This window comes from Apus apus, chromosome Z (assembly GCF_020740795.1).
Source record: "Apus apus isolate bApuApu2 chromosome Z, bApuApu2.pri.cur, whole genome shotgun sequence".
Classification (NCBI taxonomy): domain Eukaryota; kingdom Metazoa; phylum Chordata; class Aves; order Apodiformes; family Apodidae; genus Apus; species Apus apus.
The window spans coordinates 15,869,591-15,894,382 of record NC_067312.1 but is presented as its reverse complement, the minus strand read 5'-3'; the positions used below and the strand labels follow the sequence as shown (position 1 = coordinate 15,894,382).

The following is a 24,792-nucleotide window of genomic DNA, read 5'->3' as shown; positions in this document are numbered from 1 at the left end:
TGCTGTGCTGAAATCTCATCCCATCCAGATGTCATACCTACTTTGACAGCCATACCAAGTTAAATTTTCAGAAATATTTAAACCAATGACTGATTTCTGTAGTCACTCTAATATTTAAGCTGTATTTTAGGAAAACTGTCCAATGAATAACAAAGTACCTTCTGCTTTACAGGAAAAAAAACACCAAAGCTTTGAAAATTTGCAGATTCAGCATTTGGGGTATGATTGCAAGCTTAATCAACTTCAGATTGGCTTTGTGGGAATACTTAACTGATTAAAAGACCACAGCTAATTTGCTATTTACCCTTCAATGAAGTAAGCACTGAAAATGCCTACCATGATGTTAACAGCAGGCTAAGTGTCACAAAATTATCTTCTTACCTGTTCAATGTTATAGCCACCACTGAGAGCAGCTGCATAGCCTCCTACAAATACACCACCAGGTAGTAAGTACAAGTAGTTGTACTCAGGAGGATCTGTGGGACGCTTGAACATATCCAGCATTCTCTGTGTAACCAGAAAACCACCTGGAAAAGTAAAGGAACAATTTCATAAAACCAGTATTTGAAACTAAGCACATAACAAGCTAGACAGAAATATTTTTTTAAACTATAGTATCATGCTAAGTTAGCAACTGACACCAAAAAAGCCTCTGAAAAAACAGTAATCTGGAAAAGTACCAAGAAACAAAGGTATTATCAGGATGAGATCCTGTTGGGTGTTTTTTAACCTTTGGAGGAAATTCACAAGAGGAGGAGTTGGAAAGCCTGGAGAACTGCTCTGGCTCCAAACTGTCTGCTGACTGTAGGATACAGCTTAGTTGATGACTGCATCCTTTTCCCTACCTACTTCAGTAAAAAAAAAAAATCGTATTTTTAAGTCACATTGCTAACTTTGTTATCTTTTTTTAATTATTATCATTCATCAGAACGAGACTTCTGAAATTCAAGCAAGCAGAATTTTGTTCTACGCAACTAGTACTTTTTTCAAGTAGGAAAAGGAATACCAGCACAAACAGAGTACCATGCTGGGATATACAGGAAAAGATTTCATATAATCACGACCCAAAAGACTGCAAAAGAAAAATGTACATTTAAATGCTTCCCTAAAAAAAGTTACACGACAGAGTGTGCAAAGTAGATACAGTAACTACTGCAAAATTGGGGGTGGGGTTCTTTACTGATGGATCCCCTCAGATCCTGTTCCCAGGACATTATTTCTGGAATCTACATAATTAAAGAGCTAGAAGAAATAAAAGCATTAGACAAGTGCTTTTAAGTTGCCCTCAGCAGAAAAACCAACATTCCTACCTGCAATATTAACTGAAGAGATAAAGGTTGAAAGCACTGCTAAACTTTGAGGAGTGTTTTCAGGGAGATAGTTTCCTCCCATCAATACCAGCCCACCGACTGCAGTTAGTCCTATTTAAAAGAAAATAAAAAAAGTTACTGAACCTTTAAAAGCTCTATAGCTATAACAAGTTTCCCTTTAGCTGTCAAGCAGATACCTGTCAACACAAACTCTGACCCCTACTTTACACATCACTATGTAAACAAAGACAAGTGTCATCTTTTTCAGCAATAAAAACATTTCAAAAGAAAATTGTATGTGAATAGCAGTGCCTCAATCACAGAGCTAGCTTCTGAGTACTTGTTCCATTAAAAATATTTGTTTTTAACAGACAAAGTAGATCAGACTCATGATCTGTCACATATAGATACACACAAAGATGTATAAAATCATATATATTCAGAGTTATGAAACTTATGGGTCACTTAAGAATTTTTTCTTTCCCCCCCACCAAAAGTCATCATAGTAGGAGAGACCACAGCACTACAGCACTCCAGGAAAAACAAACTTGAGACCACATAGGTTAATAGTGATAAATTACTTAAACATTTTTAAGAAATACAGCACCGCATTTGCCCTTCTGTTGAAAAAACACACTCTCAAGAAGCGCATGTTTTAGGTGTCTGTTATTTCTGAAAGTAAACTCAGATATGCAAAGAAAATAAGCAGTCATGTGACAGTTACTTACCTGAGATAGCATTAGTCACTGACATGAGTGGAGAGTGTAGGGCAGGAGTCACACCCCACACTGTATGATACCCCACTATTCCAGCAAGGCCAAATGTCGTCACCATTTGTGTGAAAGCAGCATTAGGAGCTGCAATGCCCAGTCCTAACATGCTGGCTAAACCTAGAACAAAAGCACAGCACAACTTTACTGTAACATTTCAATCATTTCTTACATTTAAAGTCTGTAAAACAGGAAGTCTACTATTGAACTAAAAGCAAAATACAGTTTTGTGCATGGACTTGTTTCAAGATTAACTGATGATCTCTGTCAACTGCAAGGCTGTTTCAGCCCTAGTGTTTATTTTACAATAGCAAATTAAACCATAAATATAATACACACATCTTTGTTACGGATGCAGACAAAGCAGCAAAGATAGATTTCTGCACCAACACTGAATCCTGTCACTCTAGCAAAAATGGAGCAGTCACAATCATGCTGACATACTTCTTGGAAGACTCAAAGCATGCATATGGAGAACAGAGGTTAAAATTAAGCATACTCAATTAATTACCTCATGTGAAGTTTTGATACAGAATACCAAATGACAAGAAGAACCAATCTTTATTTGTCAAGATCAATGTCCTATTCTCAGTACTTTGGTAAACTCTGGGCATTTAAGTATTAAACAATACATTAAAGTTTGAAGAAAGCAATGGCATTGAGTTGATTCTGCTGCAAAGTGTGAGTACAGTCCCTAGCAGGAATCCTTCAGAATTTTAGGAATTTTACTGATATTTTTATAAAGTCAAATGCACATAAATGCACATAGCATGAGTCAGCACTGTTTGAAATGTTAGCAGAAATGTTTAAAATTTAATTTTCCCTTTCAAAAGCAATTACTACACTAGATTGATTTTGCAGTAGGATACAGCAGGAAACCAGCTCCCCTCCCAACTGGATCATAAACTGAATGAGTAAGATCAGAAGTCACATAGAAGTATTAGCAAAATGAGGAGCATCCTACACTGATTCTCCAACTCTGGAAGTTGCCTACCTGCTGTGTATACAGATGCACTAGTCATAGTTTTTCTAAAAGGTGTAATAGTAGCTGCTTTTTCTGCTTCCAGCTCTGCTACCGTCTTCTGCTTCACAGGGGCTCCTTGAGGAATGTTATTTGGTGGAGGTGCTGGGAAAATCACCTTGCCATCCTGACAAAGAGATATTTACAGTTAACCCTAATATGGCAGATGCTTTATAGTTAGAGGAGCCTACTCTTCTTAATCCTGCAGCTCCGGTAAGTCTTAACATCCTACAGCCACGCCACAGGAACATCTTCATTTTCAGCATCAACAGAAGTTTGCAAGAATGGATCATCAGTACAACCTGACCAAGTTAACCACACTAGTTTACACATCTTTTTCAAACAAGATTTAACATCAGCGTCTAAGAGCACCTGGCAGAAACACAGACCAAGGCTTGAAAGCACAAACCAAACCAAAGAGTTCCTTAAATTTAAAACATTTATGCAAAATAAAACAGGATTTTGGAAATAGCAAAATCTGCAACAGATCTGAACTGTAACCAGAGCTTTCCCAGACTTCAGCTAGGTACCAAACATGATGTCATTCCACATCTCTTTCTGCTCTTCAGGCCTCTGAAAGAAAACTGGTGGAGCTGTCAGACTTGAGCTGTACACACCACTTCAGTGGTCTGGGAGAGCAGGAGACAACGTAAGCCTCCTCCAGAGTAGATATGATAAGCATTACAAAATGTTGGCAACATTATGCAGCAAAACTCTACAGAAATTAATACCTCTTACCTAAACTGCAAAATATTATTTCCTAACAGTTGCAGGAGGAGAGTCCATACTGGCCCATGCCGTAATTTTGTATTTTATTATTTCCTAATAGAGCTTAGTGTATCCTGCATATGTTACTTCCACCATTTTTTTCTGAAGTTATCCTTATAAGAACAGAAACATGTTTATTTTTTTAAAATAATGGTTTTCTGGTTCTGTAGTAATATTTGAAAATGTGTTAAATACTTATGCTTTTATTATTTGAGTACAACACACAAATTTAATCTAATCTTTCTCCTATTTTTCAATGGTAGACATTAGATATTTGTTTAACTATGACAGAAAACCAAAGTAGAGGTTTCATTTCACAGAAAGGGATAGAGGAATATTCAGCTGAATACAAACATGATTACCCACACTGTCCACCAAGCCACATCTGAAGTGTATGGGCATGCACTATCTTTAAATGCACTTTAAAAAGACAACACTGATACATGCAAAAGCACGTACTCACAAATTTAAAAAATAGTATTTACTGACTTACCTTCATTACTACAGTTCCTCTAATAACATGATCCAGAGTCCCATAATCAAATTCATCTTTTGGATCAAAGTAAAAGTTCTCTTTGTCAGGACTAATAGCCTTTAAGAGTTTGATAATATTATTGGAATACAGACTACTGGCCTGAGTAGCCATTCTGCTAGGCAGGTCTGTGTAGCCAATGTGTGTAACACCCTGAAAAGAATGTAAATAAAATATCAGCTCAATCTCTGAAAAAGTAGCTTCTCTTCCAATAAAGCCTTCTAGAAATATATACCCAAACCGTTTCACATATTTCCATTTTAATCCCAGTGAAACCTCTTACCTGCAGCTCTAACTATTAAATCAGAAGGATTACTCCCAACAGGTATAGTATTGAGTATGAACAAATCCAACACCTTAAAAGCTATTAGCAGCAAGCCTACACAGAGAGGAAGATGTACTGGGGCAAGAGCTTGTTCTCTCCAAATCCTACCACTGCCTCTGAACATAGCTTCTTAAAGCAACCAAGTAAGAGATTATCTTGCCCAATGCTTGGCATCCTCTCAGTTTCCCTGGAGGGCATGCACTGGATGCAACTTTCTGTATGACAGAGGAGTGAAAGGAACTTCCTCGGTGCTAGCTAGCAGTGCAAGCAATATACCTCAGTTCACATTTACGTAAAGATGTAACAAGATATCCACACTGTTCAAAGAACAAATGTAGTGTATCTGGCTATCAGGATCTTGAGCTTTTGGAAGGTGCGTGAAGTTGAGGCTGGCAAACTCTCTTCACGTTCAAGCAGGCTAGCTAAAAAGCTGCTCCCGCAACTTACAGCTAAGATCCATACACGCTTCCAAGAATTCTGGCTTAACACAATGCTCTGTCACACTGCTAATAATTCTTCACTGCTGCTCTTTCCACAGCTTAGTTCCAGTATGCTATACACCCAGGGGTAATATTTCTCTGATTAAAAGCTCTCCACATAAATTTTTAATGCAAGTATCTGCTTATTTCTGTTCTACATGCTCTTAATTTAAGTTTTTAAGCAAGGGCATCAAAAGCTCTAGAAACCACCAAGTCAAATACGTTTGACTCACTATATATACACACACTCTGCCTAATGACAACCAAGGCAGCAACATGTCCTAGAGCAGCACAGGAACAGCATTATGTCCTTACATTACCAAATAACAACCTTAGAAATGCGCCACTTTAAATCTCATCATCGAGATTTCTCTTAACTGCTAGTAGATTTCTCACAAGTACCAAAAATAAATCCCAAATTGTAGAAAACAAGCTCTCAACTGAGCCAATGAACAGTGGAGCAAAACCAAAGTAGTCAGTTCAGTCCAGAGCAATTGCTTAGCTTAATGAACTAATTCACGCTACTCCTAGTTTGGGTTTCAAGTGGTTCGGCTACTCTAGGGCAGAAACACTCAAGCTGGCAAAGCTAAATACACAGAAAGACAGCACCCTCCTGGAGGTGAAATGATAAGTAAGCTAAGCCAGAGACTTTGCACTGAAGTAGTAGACACTGACACAGTCTGAACCTCTTTAGCTTACCTATGCTAAGGTACTGTTAACCTTCAGTTAGGAGGTGATGAGCAACTCAGTGAAGCTATTCGCAACTACTGCCTCTTTAGGTAGACCAAGAATGCTCATTAAACTACACCCTCAACTCAGCAAAGACAAATCACTGGACCTGGAATTTGTCCTGGTTTGAGCCAGGATGAAGCCAATTTTACTTCTGCTGATTTTTTTTTTTCCTTCAGTAAGCTCTCTTTTTAACTAGCAGCAAGTGTTCCTGCTAGTGGACGGATAACACTGGAATGTTTATGTTACTGCTGAGATTCCAAGCTCACATCTTTGCCCTGCCAGCTCAGACACTACCAGGAGAAATGACCCTCCTGTAGGGAAGGCTGTACTAGATGGACAGCAAAATTGGCCTGAGATATTCCATTCCATATCTCTAAGCTTAGAGGAAGGTCAGAGATCACAGAAGACAACTTCCTTCCTGCTTCTTCTTCCCTTCTCTTCTACCCATGGCCAGCACCCAGGGAGGATTCTGTCCATCCATCACCATCAACCTCTAGGCTGTGCATGCTTCAACCCTCATAACTCCACACTCTCTCCAGCAGCTCCAGGACTTTACAGGACTGTTCACAGCTAAGGAGATGCTGTGGGAATTGCTGGGGGTGTGGAGAGGCAAAAGGTTTTTGCATATTCCCGAACAAATTTTATATAACTGTAAATATTTTATTTTATCATTAGTGTTTAATTAAAGCTGTCTAGTTTAGTTTTCAATCCAGAGAGTCTCTCTCCCTCATTCTCTCTCTCCTTCCCTGCCTGGGTGGGAGGGGATCGAAAACATTGTTGTCTCTGATATAATTGCAAATCCCGAGTCAAACCATGACAGAAGTCTTACTGGTGACATTTCCATAACTAACAACCAAATTACCACTATACAAAGGTATTTGTTTCTTTAAAAACCTTCCAATTGTTATACATAGAGATGACTAGTGATCAAATGCAAACCTAAAGGACTACTCGAGCTCAAATAGCAAAATTCAGCCCTGATTTTCAGCATACATGTTATAAAATACAACGTGAATTCATGCAAACTGAGAATTATCTGCAGATTAAAATGCTCACCTTATGAATATACAACTCTCCAGGCTTTGTAGTCTCAATGTTTCCCCCAGCTTCTGAAGCTAAATCCACCACAACTGAACCTTCCTTCATTGATTCAATCATATCTTTCTTAAACAAGATGGGAGCTTTTTTGCCTGACAAAACAAGGCATATTAAGTTAAACACAAAATAGAGCTTTTTACCTGCAGAGCTTAGGAGACAAGTTTTTCCTCTCTCTCTCTAAACCTTGTTTTTCAAAGTAAAATTTTTAAGTAATGGGTACTTGGGATGAAATATCACAGGAGGTTTATACCAGCAGAGAAAATAGATGCTGGAATATTTGCTCCCAAACACATAAAAAAGCTATGCATTTGCAGTCTACTAAAGATGTTGGCAAGTCACCACCACAGAATCACAGCGGAATCAATCAATCACAGAGGAATCAATCAATCACAGAGGAATCACAGAATATCAAGGGGTTGGAAGGGACCTCTGGAAATCAAGGAGTCCAACCCCCCTGCCAGAGCAGGGCTGAAAAACCACACACAACTAGGGCAGATCACTCAGAAAGGCATCCAGACAGGTCTTCAAAGTCTCCAGGGAAGGAGACTCCATAATCTCTCTGGGGAGTCTGTTCCAGTGCTCTGTAACCCTCACAGTAAAGAAGTTCTTCCTCATGTTGCGTTGGAACTTCCTGTGCTCAAGTTTGAATCCATTGCCCCTCATCCTATCATAAGTTACAAGTGAAAAGACGTTCTCCCTGCCTTCTTGATGCTCAGCCCTCATGTATTTCTAAACATTAATTAGATCCCCCCTCAGTATTCTCCTCTCTAGACTGAAAAGCCCCAGGTCTCTCAGCCTTTCCTCATAAGGCAGGTGTTCCTTAATCGTCCGCGTAAATCTGTTGGACTCTCTCAAGTAGATCCCTGTCCCTCTTGAACTGGAGAGCCCAGAACTGGACACAATACTCCAGGTGTGGTCTCACTATGGCCGAGTAGAGGGGGAAGAGAACCTCCCTCAATCTGCTGGAGACGCTCCTCCTAATGCACCCCAGGATACCATTGGCCTTCTTGGCCACAAGGGCACATTGTTGTCCCACGGATCACTTGTTGTCTACCAGGACTCCAAGGTCCTTCACCACGGAGCTGCTCTCTAGCAGATCACCTCCTGGCCTGTACTGGTGCATTTTGTTGTTCCTTCCCAGGTGCAGGACTCTGCACTTGCTCTTGTTGAATCTCACTAGTTCCTCTTTGCCCAGCCTGTCCAAATCTTGCTGCATGGCTGCACAGCCTTCAGGTGAGTCAGCCAATTCTCCCAGATTTGTGTCATCAGCAAACTTGCTGAGAAGACACTGTGCCATCATCAAGGTCATTGATAAAGATGTTGAACAGGACTGGACCCAGCACTGATCCCTGAGGGACTCCACTAGTTAAAGGTCTCCAGCTGGACTCTGCACCACTGACCACCACTCTTTGGGCTCTATTGTGTAGCCAGTTCTTAATCCATCTCACTATCCATTCTTCTATCCCACATATTCTGAGCTTGCTCACAAGGATGCCAGTGGAGACTATGTCAAAAGCCTTGCTAAGCTCAAGGTAGACTGCATCCACTGGTCTCCTTGCATCCATCTGTTCAGTTACAACATCATAGAAGGCTATCAGATTAGTCAAACATGATTTTCCCTTGGTAAATCCATGCTGACTACTCCTGATAACCTTCTTCTCTTCCATGTCCTTAGACATGACCTCCAAAATGAGCTGCTCCATCATTTTTCCAGGGATGGAGGTGAGGCTGACTGGTCTGTAATTTCCTTCTTGCCCTTTTTGAAGACTGGAGTGACACTGGCCTTTCTCCAGTCCTCAGGCACCTCTCCTGTTTGCAATGATCTTTTGAAAATGATGGAGAGTGGTAGGGCACTAAAATCAGCCAGCTCTCTCATCACTCTTGGGTGCATCTCACCAGGGCCCATGGACTTGTGCAGATTTAATTTACATAACTGACCTCCGACCCACTCTTAATTGACTAGTGGAGAGTCTTCCCTTCTCCGGGCTTCCTCTCTTATACCCAGGGTCTGATGCTCATAATGGCTGGTCTTAGTAAAGACTGAAGCAAAGCCATTCAGCAACTCTGCCTTCTCTGCACTCTCTGTTACCAGGGCTCCCACCTCATTCAGGAGTGGGCCCACATTTTCCCTATTCTTCCTTCTACTGCTGATATGTTTGAAGAAGCTCTTTCTGTTCTCCTTTACTTCCTTTGCTAGTTTAAGTTCTAAGAGGGCTCTGGCCTTTCTTGTTGCTTTCCTACATACCCTAACAACATCCCTGTAGTTCTCCCAAGTGACAAGTCCCTTCTTCCACAAACTGTACATTTCTTTCTGCCATGAGACTTTCTTCAGAAGATCCTTGCTTATCCATGCAGGTCATTTATCTCCCCTGCCTGATTTTCTACTCAAAGGAATGCACCTATGTTGGGCTTGGAGGAAGTGGTATTTAAAAACTGATTAGCTTCCTGGACTCCCTTTCCTTCCAGAGTTTTAGCCCATGGGCTTCCTTCAAGTCAATCTTTGAAGAGGCCAAAGTTAGGTCTATGGAAGTCCAGGGTTGTAATCCTACTTATTGCCCTGCTTCTTCTTTGTAAAATATTAAACTCCACCATGTCATGGTCACTGTCGCCAAGGCTATTTGCAACCTTAATGTCTCCAACCAGACCTTCCTTATTCGTTAATATAAGGTCTAGCAGTGCTACTCTCCTCATTGTTTTTTCCACTACCTGAATTAGAAAAATATCATTATCATATTAAGGGTACTAGGGAATCAAAAGATGGACATAAGCCACCAATGTGCAGTTGCAGCCCAGAAGGCCAACTCCATCCCGGGCTGTATCAAAAGAAGTGTGGCCAGCAGAGCGAGAGAGGTGATTCTGCCCCTCTACTCTGCCCTGGTGAGACCTCACTTGGAATACTGTGTCCAGCTCTGGTGCCCTCAGCACAAGAAAGATGTAGACCTGTTGGAACGTGTCCAGAGAAGGGCCACGAAAATGATCCAAGGGCTGGAGCACCTCCCTTATGAGGACAGGCTGAGGGAGTTGGGGTTGTTCAGTCTGAAAGAGAGAAGGCTCCGGCGGGACCTCATAGTGACCTTCCAGTACATGAAGGGGCCTACAGGAAAGGGTCTTTCTACAGGGACTTGCAGTAAGAGGATGAGGGGTAATGGTTTTAAGCTGAAAGAAGAGAGATTTAGGTTAGAAATCAGGTGTAAATTCTTCAGTGTAAGGCTAGTGAGACACCGGAACAGGCTGCCCAGAGATGCTGTGGGGGCTCCATCCCTGGAGGTGTTCAAGGACAGGTTGGATGAGGCTCCGAGCAGCCTGTTCTAGTGGAACGTGCTCATGCAGGGGAGTTGGAACTCCATGATCTTTAAGGTCCCTTCCAACTAAAAAAATTCTGTGATCATCAACACACTGCAAGAACCTTTTGGACTGAACCTGCTTTGCTGTGTGGGCTTTCCAACAAATATCAGGGTGATTGAAGTCACCCATAAGTACTAGGGAGTGTCATCTAGAGGCTACTTCCAGTTGACTGTAGAAGGCCTCATCAACATCTTCTTCTTGGGTTGTTGGTCTACAGTAGACACCCACAACAGTTTCACCTTCAGTTGCATGTCCCTTAATTCTTGCCTACAAGCTTCAACCTGTTCTACCTCCCTCCATGGACAGAACTCAAGCATTCCAGTTTCTCTCATAGATAAAGAGCAAGACCACCACCTCACCTTGTTGCTCTGTCTTTCCTAAATAGTACATAGCCATCCATGACAACATTCCAGTCATGGGAGCTGTCCCACCATTTTTCAGTGATTGCAACTACGTTGTAGCCATTCAACCTAATGCAGATTTCCAACACCTCTTGCTTATTCCCTATGCTCCATGCATTGGTACATAAGCATTTCAGAGAGGGAGTCAAGGAATTAGTTTTCACTTTTGGTTTCTGACTATTGCCAGCCACTTCCCTGGTTAGCAACCCATTAGCAAGCCCTATGTTTTTGTTGTCATATTTATCTCCATTTCACCGTTCTAGTGGGATGGCAGACAGAAGACCATCCCCAGGCTCATCTCTTGTGAGCCTGGTTTTATCCCCATCCCGCTTCAAGCCTAGTTTAAAGCCCTTTTAACACATGTCCTGCCAGCTCCTCTGCAAGAATCCTTTTGCCCCTTGGAGACAGATGTATTCCAGCTGTCACTTGCATACCCAGTGCCATAAAAACTTCCCAATGATCAAAGAACCCAAAGTTTTGATGGTGGCACTATATCCTGAGCCACGCATTGATTAGGTGTGTTTTCCACCCTCTTATTTATTCCTACCACTTAAAGAAATTATGAAAACACCACCTGTGTGCCTGAGCCTTCAACTAGTTGCCCCAGTGCCTTGAAGTCCTTTTTAATAGCCTTCGGACTTCTCTCTGCAATCTCATCATTACCAGCCTGTATGACTAGCAAAGGGTAATAATCAGATGGCTGCACCAGTTCAGAGTTTCCTTTTAATATCTCTAATTCGAGCCCCAGGGAGGCAGCAGACTTCCCTGTGGGATGGGTCTTGTCAACAAATGGGCCCTTCTGTTCCCCTCAGAAGAGACTCACCCACCACAATTGCTCTTCTTCTCAGTTAAAGAAGTCCTAAGTCTATTAAAGGTTATTAAAAGACAGGTGCTGTGCAATACAAAGCACTGAAGTTTATGCTCTGCCTTACTGTGTTTCAATTGTGATTTGTTTCAGTGCACCAGCTACAGCAGACGTAGCAGTAATACAAGAAACATGCAAGAAAATTGTCTGGCTTTCTTAGTATCTAACATGATTATCTTGAGTCAAAGACTTAGTTTGTGAAAAAAAAAAGTTGGAAAAAAAGGCACACACTTAAAAACCAGGCATTAATCAGGGAAGGCAAAAGTTACACGATCACAGATGTAATTCATTACCACCTCTGTTTTCACTGCAGACACAGCTCCAAAACATGTCAACTACACCAGGTAAATGAGAAGTAGCATCCTGCACGTAAAACATACCTGGGATAAGTGCTGTAGTGATGATAATATCAACGTCTTGGCACTGTTTGGCAAAGAGTTTCATTTCAGCCTCAATAAATTCCTTGGACATTTCTTTAGCATAACCACCTTGTCCCTCTCCAGATTCCTTTACGTCTACTTCCAAAGGCTCAGCACCAAGAGACTTAAACTGTTCCAGAGCTGCAGCTCTATGAAAAGAAAATTGAGGGGGAGGAACAACAACCACTACTTTAAAAATCCCTTGTGACATTTCTGATCTTTTTAGTAGTAGTTTTTTTTCAGATAAACGATCAAAAACATTCTAGTATTAAAGAGACTGTAATTATGGTCTTCAATTTTCTGTATTTAGAGAAAAAAGCTACTTGAATCACTAATCTTAGGTCCTCAAAGACACCTGGATAAGGAATGAAGGCAGCCTACAGTTTTCTTGGAACAGAGTTTCTCCAATAAAGTCTATAAGCTGGGAGCTTTAACTGTTGACTAACCCTGTCACCCTTGTCATGACTAGGTAAATCCACAGCCCAAACTCAGATGCCTAACACAGGTAATAAACACACAAGCTGTGGCCCTGTTTTTAATCTGTGAAATGGGAAATACCAATACGTTTTATTTTAACAAGGAAAATTGGTTGGGGGGGTGGGGTAAGGAGATTGGGGGGTGGTGGCAGTGTTTTGGGTTGGCTTTGTGTTTGCTTTTTTTTTTACAGTTTTCCTCTACATCTGTAATTTATTTTGCACCATGTGATAACACAGTAAATAATGAGACTAAATTTGAGAGTTAGCCAAACATTTACAGTGTGCAGATTGAACATAATCATTCTTGCACACCGAGATAAAAGTATAGAGGATGTTTAAAAAGGGAAATGAAAAAAATTGAGACGTTTTAGACAGATTTTGATGAGGCATATGCAGATTTTCTTATTGCACATCATAAATCTGGAGATATATTCATTTTTATTCTTTCATATTAAATATAACCAAGTAGCACTAGATGCCACTTTGGCATAAAAGCAAACGTACATTATTTTGATGTAAATGCAGTATTATACACATACAAATTCAATATAAGAAGGCCATTTAACAGAAAAAAATTATCAAGTTTAGAGTCCCTGCAGATAAGAAAAACATTTGTGCTCCACAGTTTTCTCAGTCTATTGTTCTAAAAACTAGCTATGGGACAAAATAAACAAGAGACTTGAGGAAAGCAGCACTTAAAGCAAATTCAGCTGCAATTCCTGTTCTTTCATCTTGAGTTTCATAAATAAAGTAACTTGATCACTTTCTCTCCTTCAGAAAATTGAAATAAGTCTCTCTCTGAAGAGTTGCTAGCTGCCCTCTCTGCGATCAGGAGAGTAGAGGTGAATGAGAGTATGCAGCTATGAACCTGGATCAAAGCAAGCTATAAAAAAGGGCATAAAGATTAACTCTTTACTATGTTCCCTGTGTCCCTAAGAAAAGAGACATGAAATTCTGCATTAGAGCTCTTATGTTCTCGTTTTCATATAGCAACAAATTTTTATTCATATAGCTCTGAATGGTTTAATGAGGAGGCCCCTTTGGAAGGTTTGCTTGCTTCAAGATATAAAAAAACCAGAGGAATAATTATAAAATAAAATTGGTAGGAAAGGAATTGTGATTCAGTGCAGTACACGTTCTTTCATTGTACTACAGCCACAACCTACTTAATCTTCAAGTAATTTCAGATTGCTATTACCATTTTCACTCACCTACCTAGTATCAAATCCACGAACCACTGCACCCATTGATTTAGCTGCTCCTGCAGAGGCCAGGCCAGCAACTCCTCCTCCAATGATCAAGACCTAGAATGATACCATCATCATGCTTGGAACATAAACCAAAACTAGAGCTGATTACAAAAGCAGCAGCATTGCACTGCTTTCACAACTGCAGACACATCTTGTTAACCAGTCATTAAAACAAGTTAACTTAGGACACGAAACCCAAAATGAGCTGGGTAGAGCCACTCCATAAATGGTTGAAAAGCTCGAACTCCCAGCTTCACTTCTCTGAGAGCCAATTCATTTGTAGCTAACAGTTTAAGTTTTCTCCTTAATTTCTTTTTTAATTTCCTTCCTCAACCCTGCGTTAATTTCTTTTCAACCCAATCCCCCTGCAATTCCCATCAAACAATCCCTTCCATCACAGTCTTTAATGCACCAGAAATGCCAGTATCTCTGATCTAACTGCTTCCATTAAAAAAAAACAAAAACAAAAACAAAAACAAAGATCCAGCCATTCATAGCTAGTCTGATGTTTAAAGCTATGCAAACTTGAAACTCAAATTACTTTGTTATTCCCCCCCCCCAAAAAAAAAAAATGACACTATAGGTAGTGAACAAGAATTGGTATGGGAATAACCACAGAGATTTCTAAAGCCTCTAGAACTAGCCCCAAGCAGGAAAAGAGACTTTTAACACATTTTCAGAAAGGGTTAGCTGTGCTCAGGAACTCATCTATTCTTCCGCCACAGGATCTTTTTAACTGCACGCACCTTTGCTGGAGGAACTTTACCAGCAGCTGTGATCTGACCCGTGAAAAAGCGACCAAAGTGATTTGCTGCAAGTACCACAGCCTTGTAACTGTCAATTAAGGACAAACACGTATTAGCATTTTACCAGGCTCAGTACAATTCCATTCATGACAGCAAGTGAAAGGATGAACATTTGACCATAGCATGCATAGGATAAAGCAAGCTTAATATTTTACTTTTGAGCACAAGTCTAATTGCCTTTTATTTTTTAATCATAGAATGCATTTTTAGACAGAATTTTTTTACTGCTATATACCTGATGTCCACAAATAGTCACTCTCTCAAATAAAATTTTACCTGAAAAATAAACGTATAACTTTCCAAAAGTGAACTCTGCAGTCTTTGAAGCTACCTTCAGCAGCTGTTGGGCTTGTTAGGGAATGAAACATCAACAAGCAATTGCAGAACCCCAAATAATTTTGCATTAAGACCATTCAGATGAGCGCACATTCAAAAAAGTCATTGAGATCCTAACTCTGCAGAGCTATACGGCCTATGGCAAACAGCTTAACCTTGACAGTTCTTTTGCCCCATCTGCCTTCTAGCCATCTGAGAACGGGTGGCTGGATGACACGTTAACATCATCAGAGCTACCTAAGAACGCAGAATAACGTACAATTGCATCTTTTCTTAACAACAGTGCGTATTTTCTTCCGTTTCTGCTAACAGTGTTGTGGTTCAACAGTCCTGTTCCACTCTCTTTCCTGTCCCCAGCAGGGACATATGGAAGTCTGCAGGATACAAAACTCTAACTTGGAATATAGGTTGTAGAGTTGATACCTTTAAATACTTCCTCAATTTCTGTTTTTTAGTAAGATTACAAAGAATGAAAACAGAGAGAAGTAACCAAACATGAACACAGATGTATACTGTTGGCGTCCACAAAATTTGGCAGCCTTCTCCAAGGCTTATTATGCCCCACAGACACTAAGTAAAAAAAATAAATAAATAAATTTTAAAGGCAATAAACGACCTAGTAATAGAAGTCAGCTTGACAACAACATTTTAATTCACTACAACACCTACATTACCAGTTGCAAACCGTGGAGATGTCTGAGAGTATTTGGTCTTTTGTTTATATCTGCCACTGCAATTGGATTCATACTGAGTGCTGTTTGGGTTAGCTCCCAGAAAATCAGATCCCAATTACAGACAATCTTAAGTCTTAAGGATATCTTTGAGCCTGCTCTCATCTACTTCAGATCAAAAAGGCAGGAGACAAAGTGGTCCAGAAATAAGAAGAACTGAATTAAATTTTGGTTTCAGTTTTTTTAAAAGCCTTGCTATAATCTGCTGCAAAGCTGACCATAAGAAGCTTAAGCTGTTTGGCACCTCCAACAGCATCATCCTGCTTGAAACAGCTGTATGGAAACAGATGCAGAATTGTTTTACATACATTCAGTATCAAAGCATATAGCTTTTAATCCAGCTCTACTTAAGTCAAGCCAGGAAAGAGAAAGTCAATAAAGAAGATGCAAGATTCATACCCAGCAATGTTGGCCATGGAGCTAAGTGCATCATATCCCTGAGCAATGGTGACCCGTGGAACCTGATCCATAGCCAAGACAGTAGCCTTTTTTTCTGCAAGTTTTTTCAGGAGGTCTGGATTTTGTGCCGGGTAGATAAAACTAATCAGGGTAGCCGATGTCTTAAAAAGATCTATCTCATGTACACCTAGAGCTGAGTTATGTATAGGAGCCCTCACCTGAAAAAAGAGAGAAGTTTCCAAATTAATCAGAGGAAGTAAATCAGTAAACCACTCCACTTCCTTTCTCCTAGCTTGGAGTCCATTTCTACCCACAAAGTACACAAGTAAGGAAGTATATCAAAGGCTGTTTAAACAACTGAACTGACAAACTGCACTTCTTAACTGCAGTCCACATATCGGAATTAGCTCTGGGCAGACTGGTGATGTGGCAGCACAGCACACACCTTCAGAAAGGTGTGGCTGATGGCTTCTAACCAGCAGTTACTGGCTTTTCTGGCAGACAGCTGCCCCAAAATCCAGCATTTTTAAGCAAAATTATTATTGAATAGATGTGCCAGTTAAGCTCTACAGGTTAAGAATCACTATTTAGGTTGCAATGCCCCATTACATAGAGCGAAATTCAAGGATTAAGTCCAGCAGATAATCGTCTTGATCTGCGTTCACTTTCTAGTTTCTCACTTTTTTTCAAAAAGAAACCTACTTAAGAGGGTTTTTCACAAATTACCACAGCAAAATTCTATGTTCAATCCTAACAGGTAACTTTAAATAGAGTAGTTAAAGGAAACCTGAACTTCAAGTTTAAAGGTCTTTTTCTTTTTCACTTCAGAACTGCAAAATTTACCTCTCAAGCAACTTCACTTTCAGCAGTCTTCTCAGATCAGTACAACTCATCTAGTTACAAACACTTTTGAAACACGCTGTTGTTGTGGAATTGTTGGATGTCTGATTGAGAAAAGATAGAAACTTGTATCTTTAAAATTCCAACTCTCTTGCTCAAGCATAACTTGAGTTATATGTTGCTAAATTTGGACCTTCAAAGTTTCTTAGAGCAGGATTCTCACCTGGTTTGAGTTCAAACTAGTCTATTTTGCTCTATAAAGAGCATAACTCCTCTGGTGTAACTGAAAACTTGGTAAGAAATTATCCTCAATTTTTCAGTGCTGCCATTTACTATTTAATACTGCAGGTGCACATCTGAGCTATTAACAAAAAAAATAAAGACAGACTAAATTTGAATCAGAACTTAAAAGGGAAAATATGAATTTAAAGGAGCTTACTTACTGAACTTTTAAAAGACTAATAGAAAAAAATGACCTGTATGTTTCTCCAAAAATAATGTAATAGGAAATACATTAACAAAGCAATTACTTTGACAATCAAATCAGAAGCCAGGACTTCCTTGGTCCCCTGGATCTTTGCTCCAGCTTCTCTGTAATGGTCATCAGAAAATTTGGAAGCTTCTCCAGCACCAGATTCCACCACAACATTGAAACCTTGTTTGACCAAGGCTTGAACTCCAGCCGGTGATAGAGCCACTCTCTTCTCATTCTCAAATATCTCCTTGGGGACACCTACAGTCAGCTGCTTATAAGGAATTCCTGTAAGAATGGCAGGAAAGACAGCATTAGTTGAACTAAATATTAATTAACTGGTATTAATAGCAGTCTTCAGCATTGCACGGATGCAGGCAGACACATCACACTTAACAATTCTCCCCCCTAAGGAAAGAGGAAGCAGAATGGAACTTTATAGCAGCGTAGTTCACATTTCTTTAAATCACATCATCTTACTAGAGATCCCTGTTCTCTCTGGAATTGTAAGGTCAGCACAAACACACACACAAGCAGTAAAAAGTGTTTGCTGCAGCTCATACCCACCTGAACATATACAGTTCTGACAGTGTAATTTGCATTCTGATTTATACAATATACAGTGTTCTGGTTGGTAACACATTCTACCCAGGGTAAGAAGACTTGAAATGCCTCTCTAGTCACTTTAATTTTATTGTGAAGAAATAAACAAATAAGCTTGAACAGTGAACCTGGATTTTAACTGAATATGTTTTTTATGCCTATCAAATTACAGTTGCCTCAGATCATTGTTAATGAATGTAACTTACATAGCACAAGGTACACTGTGAGGCACAGCTACATTGACAAGGTACTCTATCAGTTGCTACAAAAATGAAAAATGTGAATTCAGGAGTACTTGATGAATAACGGAATATGCATCTACTAGTTTGTTCAATCATACTTCTCTTCAATGTTATCTCCTTAACTTGCTCAAAGCTCTGCTAACTAACATTAGGAAACTGCTAAGGCTGCATGCAATTTATCAGTTTCAGCTGAAAGGCGTCAATTACAAACATCATGCTTTGTTCATGTACAAGTTGTGGTCTTCCAGTCTAATACATGAGAGTTAAACTTTCCTGATCCAATCAAGTGTTTAAATGTTATTTACAAATGCACAGACTCAAGCAAAATAATCACATATTAAACTATCACACTACTTCAATTACACCAGATAGTGTGCAGTCCAGCAGGCAGGCCCAGTTCTGCACCAGGTTTCACTGATGTGTATCCAGAATTTAAACCTGGATTGTGACATTCATACATGAGACATGTCATATACAGTAATGAATTATAAATTAAACACTACAAGCAGTAACTCATATGAAAGATCCACAAAAAAAACACAAACACAAGAAACCAAACCAAAAATAAAATAAAAAAAATAAAAAAACAGAACAAGAAAAGGTGGAAGGAGGCAGATGAAAAGCTTGTTTTCAATTACAAACCTGCTTTTAATTTGGCCACCAATACTACGTATTGTTGTGCAAAAATTGTCCTGGACTAGTAATTTGTTGCACATTTTAGGAAGGCCTCCTTTTCTCTGTACCACACTACAAAAGCTCTGCAGAACTGAATTGTTTTGGTATTTTTAAATCCAAATCTGTCTATGAAATAAAACTGCAAATGTAAGGTGCCTAAGGTTGAAAATCTGAAAATATTTTAGATTAACATCTTTCAACTTTTAATGTTCTGAAAATACAACAACAAGTTGCTCAGAGCTGGATTTGAGAATCTACCTGTACTTGTTAAGTCTTCCAACCCATTAAAAAAACACTGATCGAACCTCTCCAACAGGAAGACATAACAAAAGATCATAAGATAAAGAAGTCTATTACTTCTAATTAATTTTTATTTCATCTTTCCCTTTGAAATTAAACTAATAAAATGCTAACAAACAATTTGAAGACATAACTATTTTGATATTTCATGTGTTGGAGAACATTAGAATTCTTCAGATTACAAGACAAAAAGCAAATTCAGATAAACAAAGGAACATAAAGTCAGAACAGGAGTGAGAATCTGTATCTGAAACAACAGATCCACAAAGACAAAAGTGCTTTGCAAAGATCTGCTTCATCAGCATACACACCTTTACATCACCATTCAACTCAGGGTATCCCTATCATAGCAGCACTCATCACTTGAAAGCTACATTAACTGCTGCTGTTACTCATACAAATTACCCTTGTCATTTGAAGAGAACTTTCTCCTTATCTCTTCTCCTAATTACTACACAAAAAAAGTCCTGCTCCTGATTTTCACTATATCAACTACGTGGAAATGAACTCTCTCGTCTTTTAGAAGCAGAAATGTAACGTAGGAGATTGAGATTTGTTAGAATAACAGGTATCAATCATAATTTCAGAAAGGAAGTAGCTCTAGCACAGAATGTAAAAAGTTTTTCAAGAAACCCAAGAAAATAAGAACTGGAGCATTACAATTCCTTTGGAAGTTTTTGCAACACACAAATGCAGAGGAACAAAAGAATAATTCATAGCATACAGAGAAGGATGAGTGCAAATCTAAAGGTACAGACACTTGAGTAAAGCTTAAATACCTCTCAAGCAACAAATCTGTATTTTTTCCTCTTAGCTCCTAAGACACAAATGACAATTTATGCTTCTGATTTCTTTTTGTTCACTTGTTTTCGTGTGAGGTACCAGAGTAGAAGAGTAAATGGTTGTGAGAGATGGAACAGGGTCTTTGCTACATGCCCAACATTTTCCTCATCTGTTCTTTCAAATTGTTACGTCTTGCACAGATAAAAAATAGGTGAAACTTTTTCAGATATAAAGTATTTGCACCATATTTAGTAAGCAGAACAATCAGAGACCAATACTGAAGACTGTGCCTTCCTCCTATGCTTTGGGAAATCAAATCCAAGATAAATACTCAACAAGTCTCATTTGCCTCTCACCTTCTTTTCTCCTCTGTGACACTACAAAATTTCTAGGAATCAGTGAATACAGAGGCAAATGAAGGCAGAAGCAAACAGATGTCAGTTTGCCAGCCTTTAGCTATAGCAGGAGCTATAGGTATAGGACATTTTTTTCCAAGCAGACTACCATCACATCTTTCAGCACCAAAACAGAGTAGATGTCTACACTCCAAAGCAAAGGACTATGTTAAAACTTCAGGACAGGGTACAATAAATGCTATGTTTGGAGGAAAGTATACTATGATTACAGATTCTTGAACTCAGCAATTTCATTGAAGTAATTAATTTTGAAAGGCTGAAATCTACAATTATAAGTTTAGGATCTTCATTCAGGTTGTATTTTGATAAAGTGTATCACCCACGGTTTTAAAAACACATGAGAGCGTGCAGCTTCCCACTTGCCTTTCTCAGCCTTCACATCAGACAAGCTCTTTAACAACCGCCTTAAGCATGTAACTTGAGAAAGAGATACAACAGTACTATTTGACACAAAGAATCAACAGTAAGAGGATTCTGCCACTATCAAAAGTAGAATCATTAGATTTCACAGACCTTAGAACATTAGTATGGAATGTGCATACATCAGAATTCAGAAAAACTAGTTAAGAAGCCACTCTTCCTCATCCCCTTAAAATAATCTCAACTGTGTAACATGGACATATTCAAAGCACAGTCTCAAACTTCAAGTAAACAAAGTAAGTACGTATTCTACATCTCCAAGCTTCAGAATTAAGTTTAAAACTATAAAAGTTATGTTCTCCATTTAACTCCCATCTGAAAACTGAGTGCTCAAAGAAGCTCCTAAGTTGAAAATACCAAGAAAACTCACAACATTGCATGTGGAGAAATAGACAAAAATACAGGTTTTTACCTCCTTAACCTGAGTTGAGGAAGTAGTCTGTAGCAAAACAGCATCAAGAAGTATTACGAGACTGACTTAGAGAAAGAAGTTTTGACTATATGCCTGCATATGTTCTTGAATGGGAAAACAGGATATGTAACCTGACTACTTTCTAAGTTACTCCAATATCAGCTTTAAACAAACCATCTCACCTGTTCTGAAGATGAGGACATATTCCGAAGCACAGCAATATGATGTTGGCAAAAAAAAAAGACAAGAAAAAAAAAAATAATGGTACAGGAGATTAAACATACACCTGATTCCTCTTCTTACACAAGCAAGGAGATACAAAAAAACAATGGAAATTAAAGGAGAATGTCTATGGTTTATAAATCACGTACAGCTTATCTAGAGAATTAATTGATAATAAACTGTGATAAGTTGAAAATTAGAAAGAAAGAAAAAAAACAGGAAACTTTAAGAAAGAAGCATAAAAATAAAAAGGATATTAAAAATCCCAAGATAGAGATGGGTAAAAGTCACAGAGCTGTAGGATAAACCAATGTGTAAATACAGTGGAAACCTCAGAGCTGGTCACTCCGTAAACACTTTTCCCAGGGCTTGTGCAAGTTTCTGCAGCATCTGGTGCTAGCAACTATTTAAGACAGGTTACAAGAATACTTGTTTACTCCTACATGAAAATGTCTATGTTTCTAAGAAACAAAGAAAACAGCAGCAAAATAAATAGAAATAAGCAAAGTATCCATCCTCCAAGGTTATTTTTCAACTGATTACAAATCTCTTCATGGCTCAACCAGCTGTAATTCTTGCACATAACATATTCTGGACTCAATGAAAGCTGATCTGAGAGAATGGAAGTAATAACTACAGGCTTAAGAGGCATTACAGTGACACTAGTTGTTTCAGAAAGTGCCTCTATAATAAAATATAATTTCTAGAAAAATAAAATGTAGTAATTTTAAATGCTGTCAAATGCTGATTCAAGACCACTTAAAAAGTATACGTAGGCACTAGTACTGCTACTAATTTGAAATTTAATGGCTGTTTTATCCTTGATTTGTCCTCTACTCCATGACAAATCTCAAGTTACCAAAATGAGCTATAAGGACAGCTTAATTATCAACTAAAAGACTTATCAAAGTTATAGTTCTCAGCATCAAGTGACTGCATTGCATAAATATTACCCACCCTTAAATAAGGGCTTTCACATGATATATCTGAAGGGAGAGCACTGAATGCTTAAACAGATGATACTAACCAGAATTCTCTGTCCTTGTGGAAAAAAATTATGAAAAGTGATTCACTAAAACAAGAAAACGCGCACACACACAGACAAGCATACTGATTTCAGCAAAACTGAAGGGATCTTTCCGTTTTGGGATCAAATGTGTGGTCAAAGTCAAATACAAAGATTGATTCCAAAGTCAAACAAAAACAAGGGCACTTACCTGGGACATGTGAGAAAGAACTTTGAACCTAGTTTCCTATGTCCCAGGTTAACACTCTCAACCAAGAGACAATGTGCCATATCAAAACATTTAGATGCCTCTTTCCTTAAGAAACTTAATATGGAAAAAAAAAAAAAAAAATCGGAACATCACAGATTACCAGGATGGCAAAATCCTTATTACCTGATCAGTTCTGACAAGACACCAGATTCCTGACTGTCAGAGCAAACAAGTTCAGGTTTCACCATGCAACTGTGGTAAAAAGCCATGCAATACAGATCATCAGGAGCCCTCAGAATAAAGGAACCCTTTCCTCTCATCACATTTCTTCTGAAGTTTCAAAATACTGGGTCGCCAATTTGAAAGGACCATAAAATGCACTAGCCACTGTTAGTATTGCCAGGAATTCCATGCAACAAGGGCTCCTCAGAGTCGCGCAGTCTAATCTTATGTCCTGTGTTTTCACAACCAGGCACCTCTGTTCACAAACAGTACTACTAAATGCAGTTACCTACTGTGTATGTCTGGAAGAATCAAAAATCTTGTGTACAATCAGTTTAACTCTCCACATTAATCTGTTGCAGAGTGTGAAGACCCTAGATCTGCACTGAAGCAGGATCTCTAAATTCCTCCAGGGAGACACGACCCAAGCAAAATAATGTTAATTCTTTTTAATACTAGTGCACATCCGAAATAAAAATTCAAGCCACCTTCACGCTTTAAAATAAAATCTTATTTACAATAAGCTAATGAATTTACCTGGCTTCGGAGCTGCCTGAGACATGAGCATCTGCTGGGTTCTAAACATTCGCAAGTAAGGCATTGCTGCAGAATGTGCTTTAGGTGGTAACACGTTGCCAAAAACAGGAGCCGAGCACCCGCTGACAGCAGCGCGCAGCAGGCTCGCCATCTCGCCCAGACCTCCCTGCAGGCTCCTTGCCACGTATGGAATCCCTCCTGCACATGTAAAAAAATCCCACAGGAATTATTAATGATACTAGACAGAAGGTATGTAAACCCAGCAGCTTAAGTCCAGTCGATTGCCAGCAGCCAGGAGATGATCCTTTATGTCCACCTCCTCTTTGCAGCTAGAAAACAAATCAAGTTTTTTGTGGTTTGTTTTTTTATCTCCTGACTGATGAAGGCAGCTATCAGACCAAACCAACTAGCCCGCGGGCAGGCTGACATTACAACTTGACCTAGAGATCGTATTTCCGTGACTCAACACGGTGTTCACTTTACACCGTTGTTCTACGCGAGCAGCTCTGACACGTGAAAACTTCCTGCAATTCAAGGCATCAGACAAACAACTGGAAGCCCGGCCAGGGCTCCCGAAGGAGCTACCCTGCGCGGGACACCAGCTCACAGGGGCCGAGACAGACACCGGGACCGGGGCAGGGCGGCAGCGGGCAGGGCAGCCGGGAGGCCCCGGCTAGCAGCTGGCAGGCCGGCGGCTGGAGGGAAGGAAAGGCTCTTCACCCCGCATCCCGCCGCACACCAACACGCCGCCCCGTCCCGCTGCGCCCACCGCTCCCCGCCGGCCCGGCCCACAAGGCAGCGGCCCCGCTTCCCTCCCGCCGCTATTTATAGCCCCGGGCCACGGGCTGACCTTGGGCAGGCGGCTCGCCCTCCGCGCCCGGGCCTGCCGCCGCACCGCCCGGCGGCCATGGCGCCCGCCGCGGGGCAAGCGCGGCCTCCCCGCCCCGCGGCGCTCCGGCAGCCCCTTCCCGCGCCACCTGCCTCCCGCACCTTCTCCCCACCACACCTCCTTCCTCCCGCGCTTCCTTCCCGCCTCTCCCGGGCGCTGCGAGAGGGGGACACCTCACCCTTCTCCTCAGCGACGGAGGCCCCCTCCCGCGCCGGGAGAAAGCGGCTGCGGCGCGGTGCGGGGCCGTCCCCGCGCACCCCCACCCTCCCCTCCCGCCGTCCCCCGCCAAGCCCCGGCCCACCGCACGCCCCCGCACCCACCAGCCGTGCCGCCGGCGCCGGCCCCGCCGCGGCACTGACCGACCTTGGGGCGCGACTGCGGGAGCGCCCGGAGCGTGGGGGCGGGCCGGGCGCGGGGCGGGCCCTCCCGCCAGCGCGGAAGCAGCGAGGGGGGGCGGGGAGGAGAGCCTCGGTCACGCG

General features: G+C 40.6%; 1 protein-coding gene across 2 annotated transcripts in view; it reads right to left on the bottom strand.

Annotated features, from left to right (window-relative positions):
* Positions 1-24,741, bottom strand: part of NNT (nicotinamide nucleotide transhydrogenase) — a 48,171-nt gene extending 23,430 nt beyond the window's left edge. The window contains exons 1-13 of one of the 2 annotated variants that reach the window (XM_051641962.1): positions 24,634-24,741; positions 23,425-23,622; positions 17,434-17,663; positions 16,064-16,281; positions 14,538-14,625; positions 13,757-13,845; positions 12,027-12,214; positions 6,994-7,127; positions 4,363-4,554; positions 3,075-3,228; positions 2,039-2,200; positions 1,311-1,421; positions 382-527 (exon numbers count right to left, since the gene is read on the bottom strand). In XM_051641962.1, the coding sequence (XP_051497922.1) occupies positions 382-527; positions 1,311-1,421; positions 2,039-2,200; positions 3,075-3,228; positions 4,363-4,554; positions 6,994-7,127; positions 12,027-12,214; positions 13,757-13,845; positions 14,538-14,625; positions 16,064-16,281; positions 17,434-17,663; positions 23,425-23,575 (1,863 nt within the window). In that variant the 5' untranslated portion in view covers positions 23,576-23,622; positions 24,634-24,741. The remainder of the gene's footprint in view (positions 1-381; positions 528-1,310; positions 1,422-2,038; positions 2,201-3,074; positions 3,229-4,362; positions 4,555-6,993; positions 7,128-12,026; positions 12,215-13,756; positions 13,846-14,537; positions 14,626-16,063; positions 16,282-17,433; positions 17,664-23,424; positions 23,623-24,633) is intronic. The other variant, XM_051641961.1, reaches the window with a different exon arrangement.
* Positions 24,742-24,792: the final 51 nt, after the last annotated feature.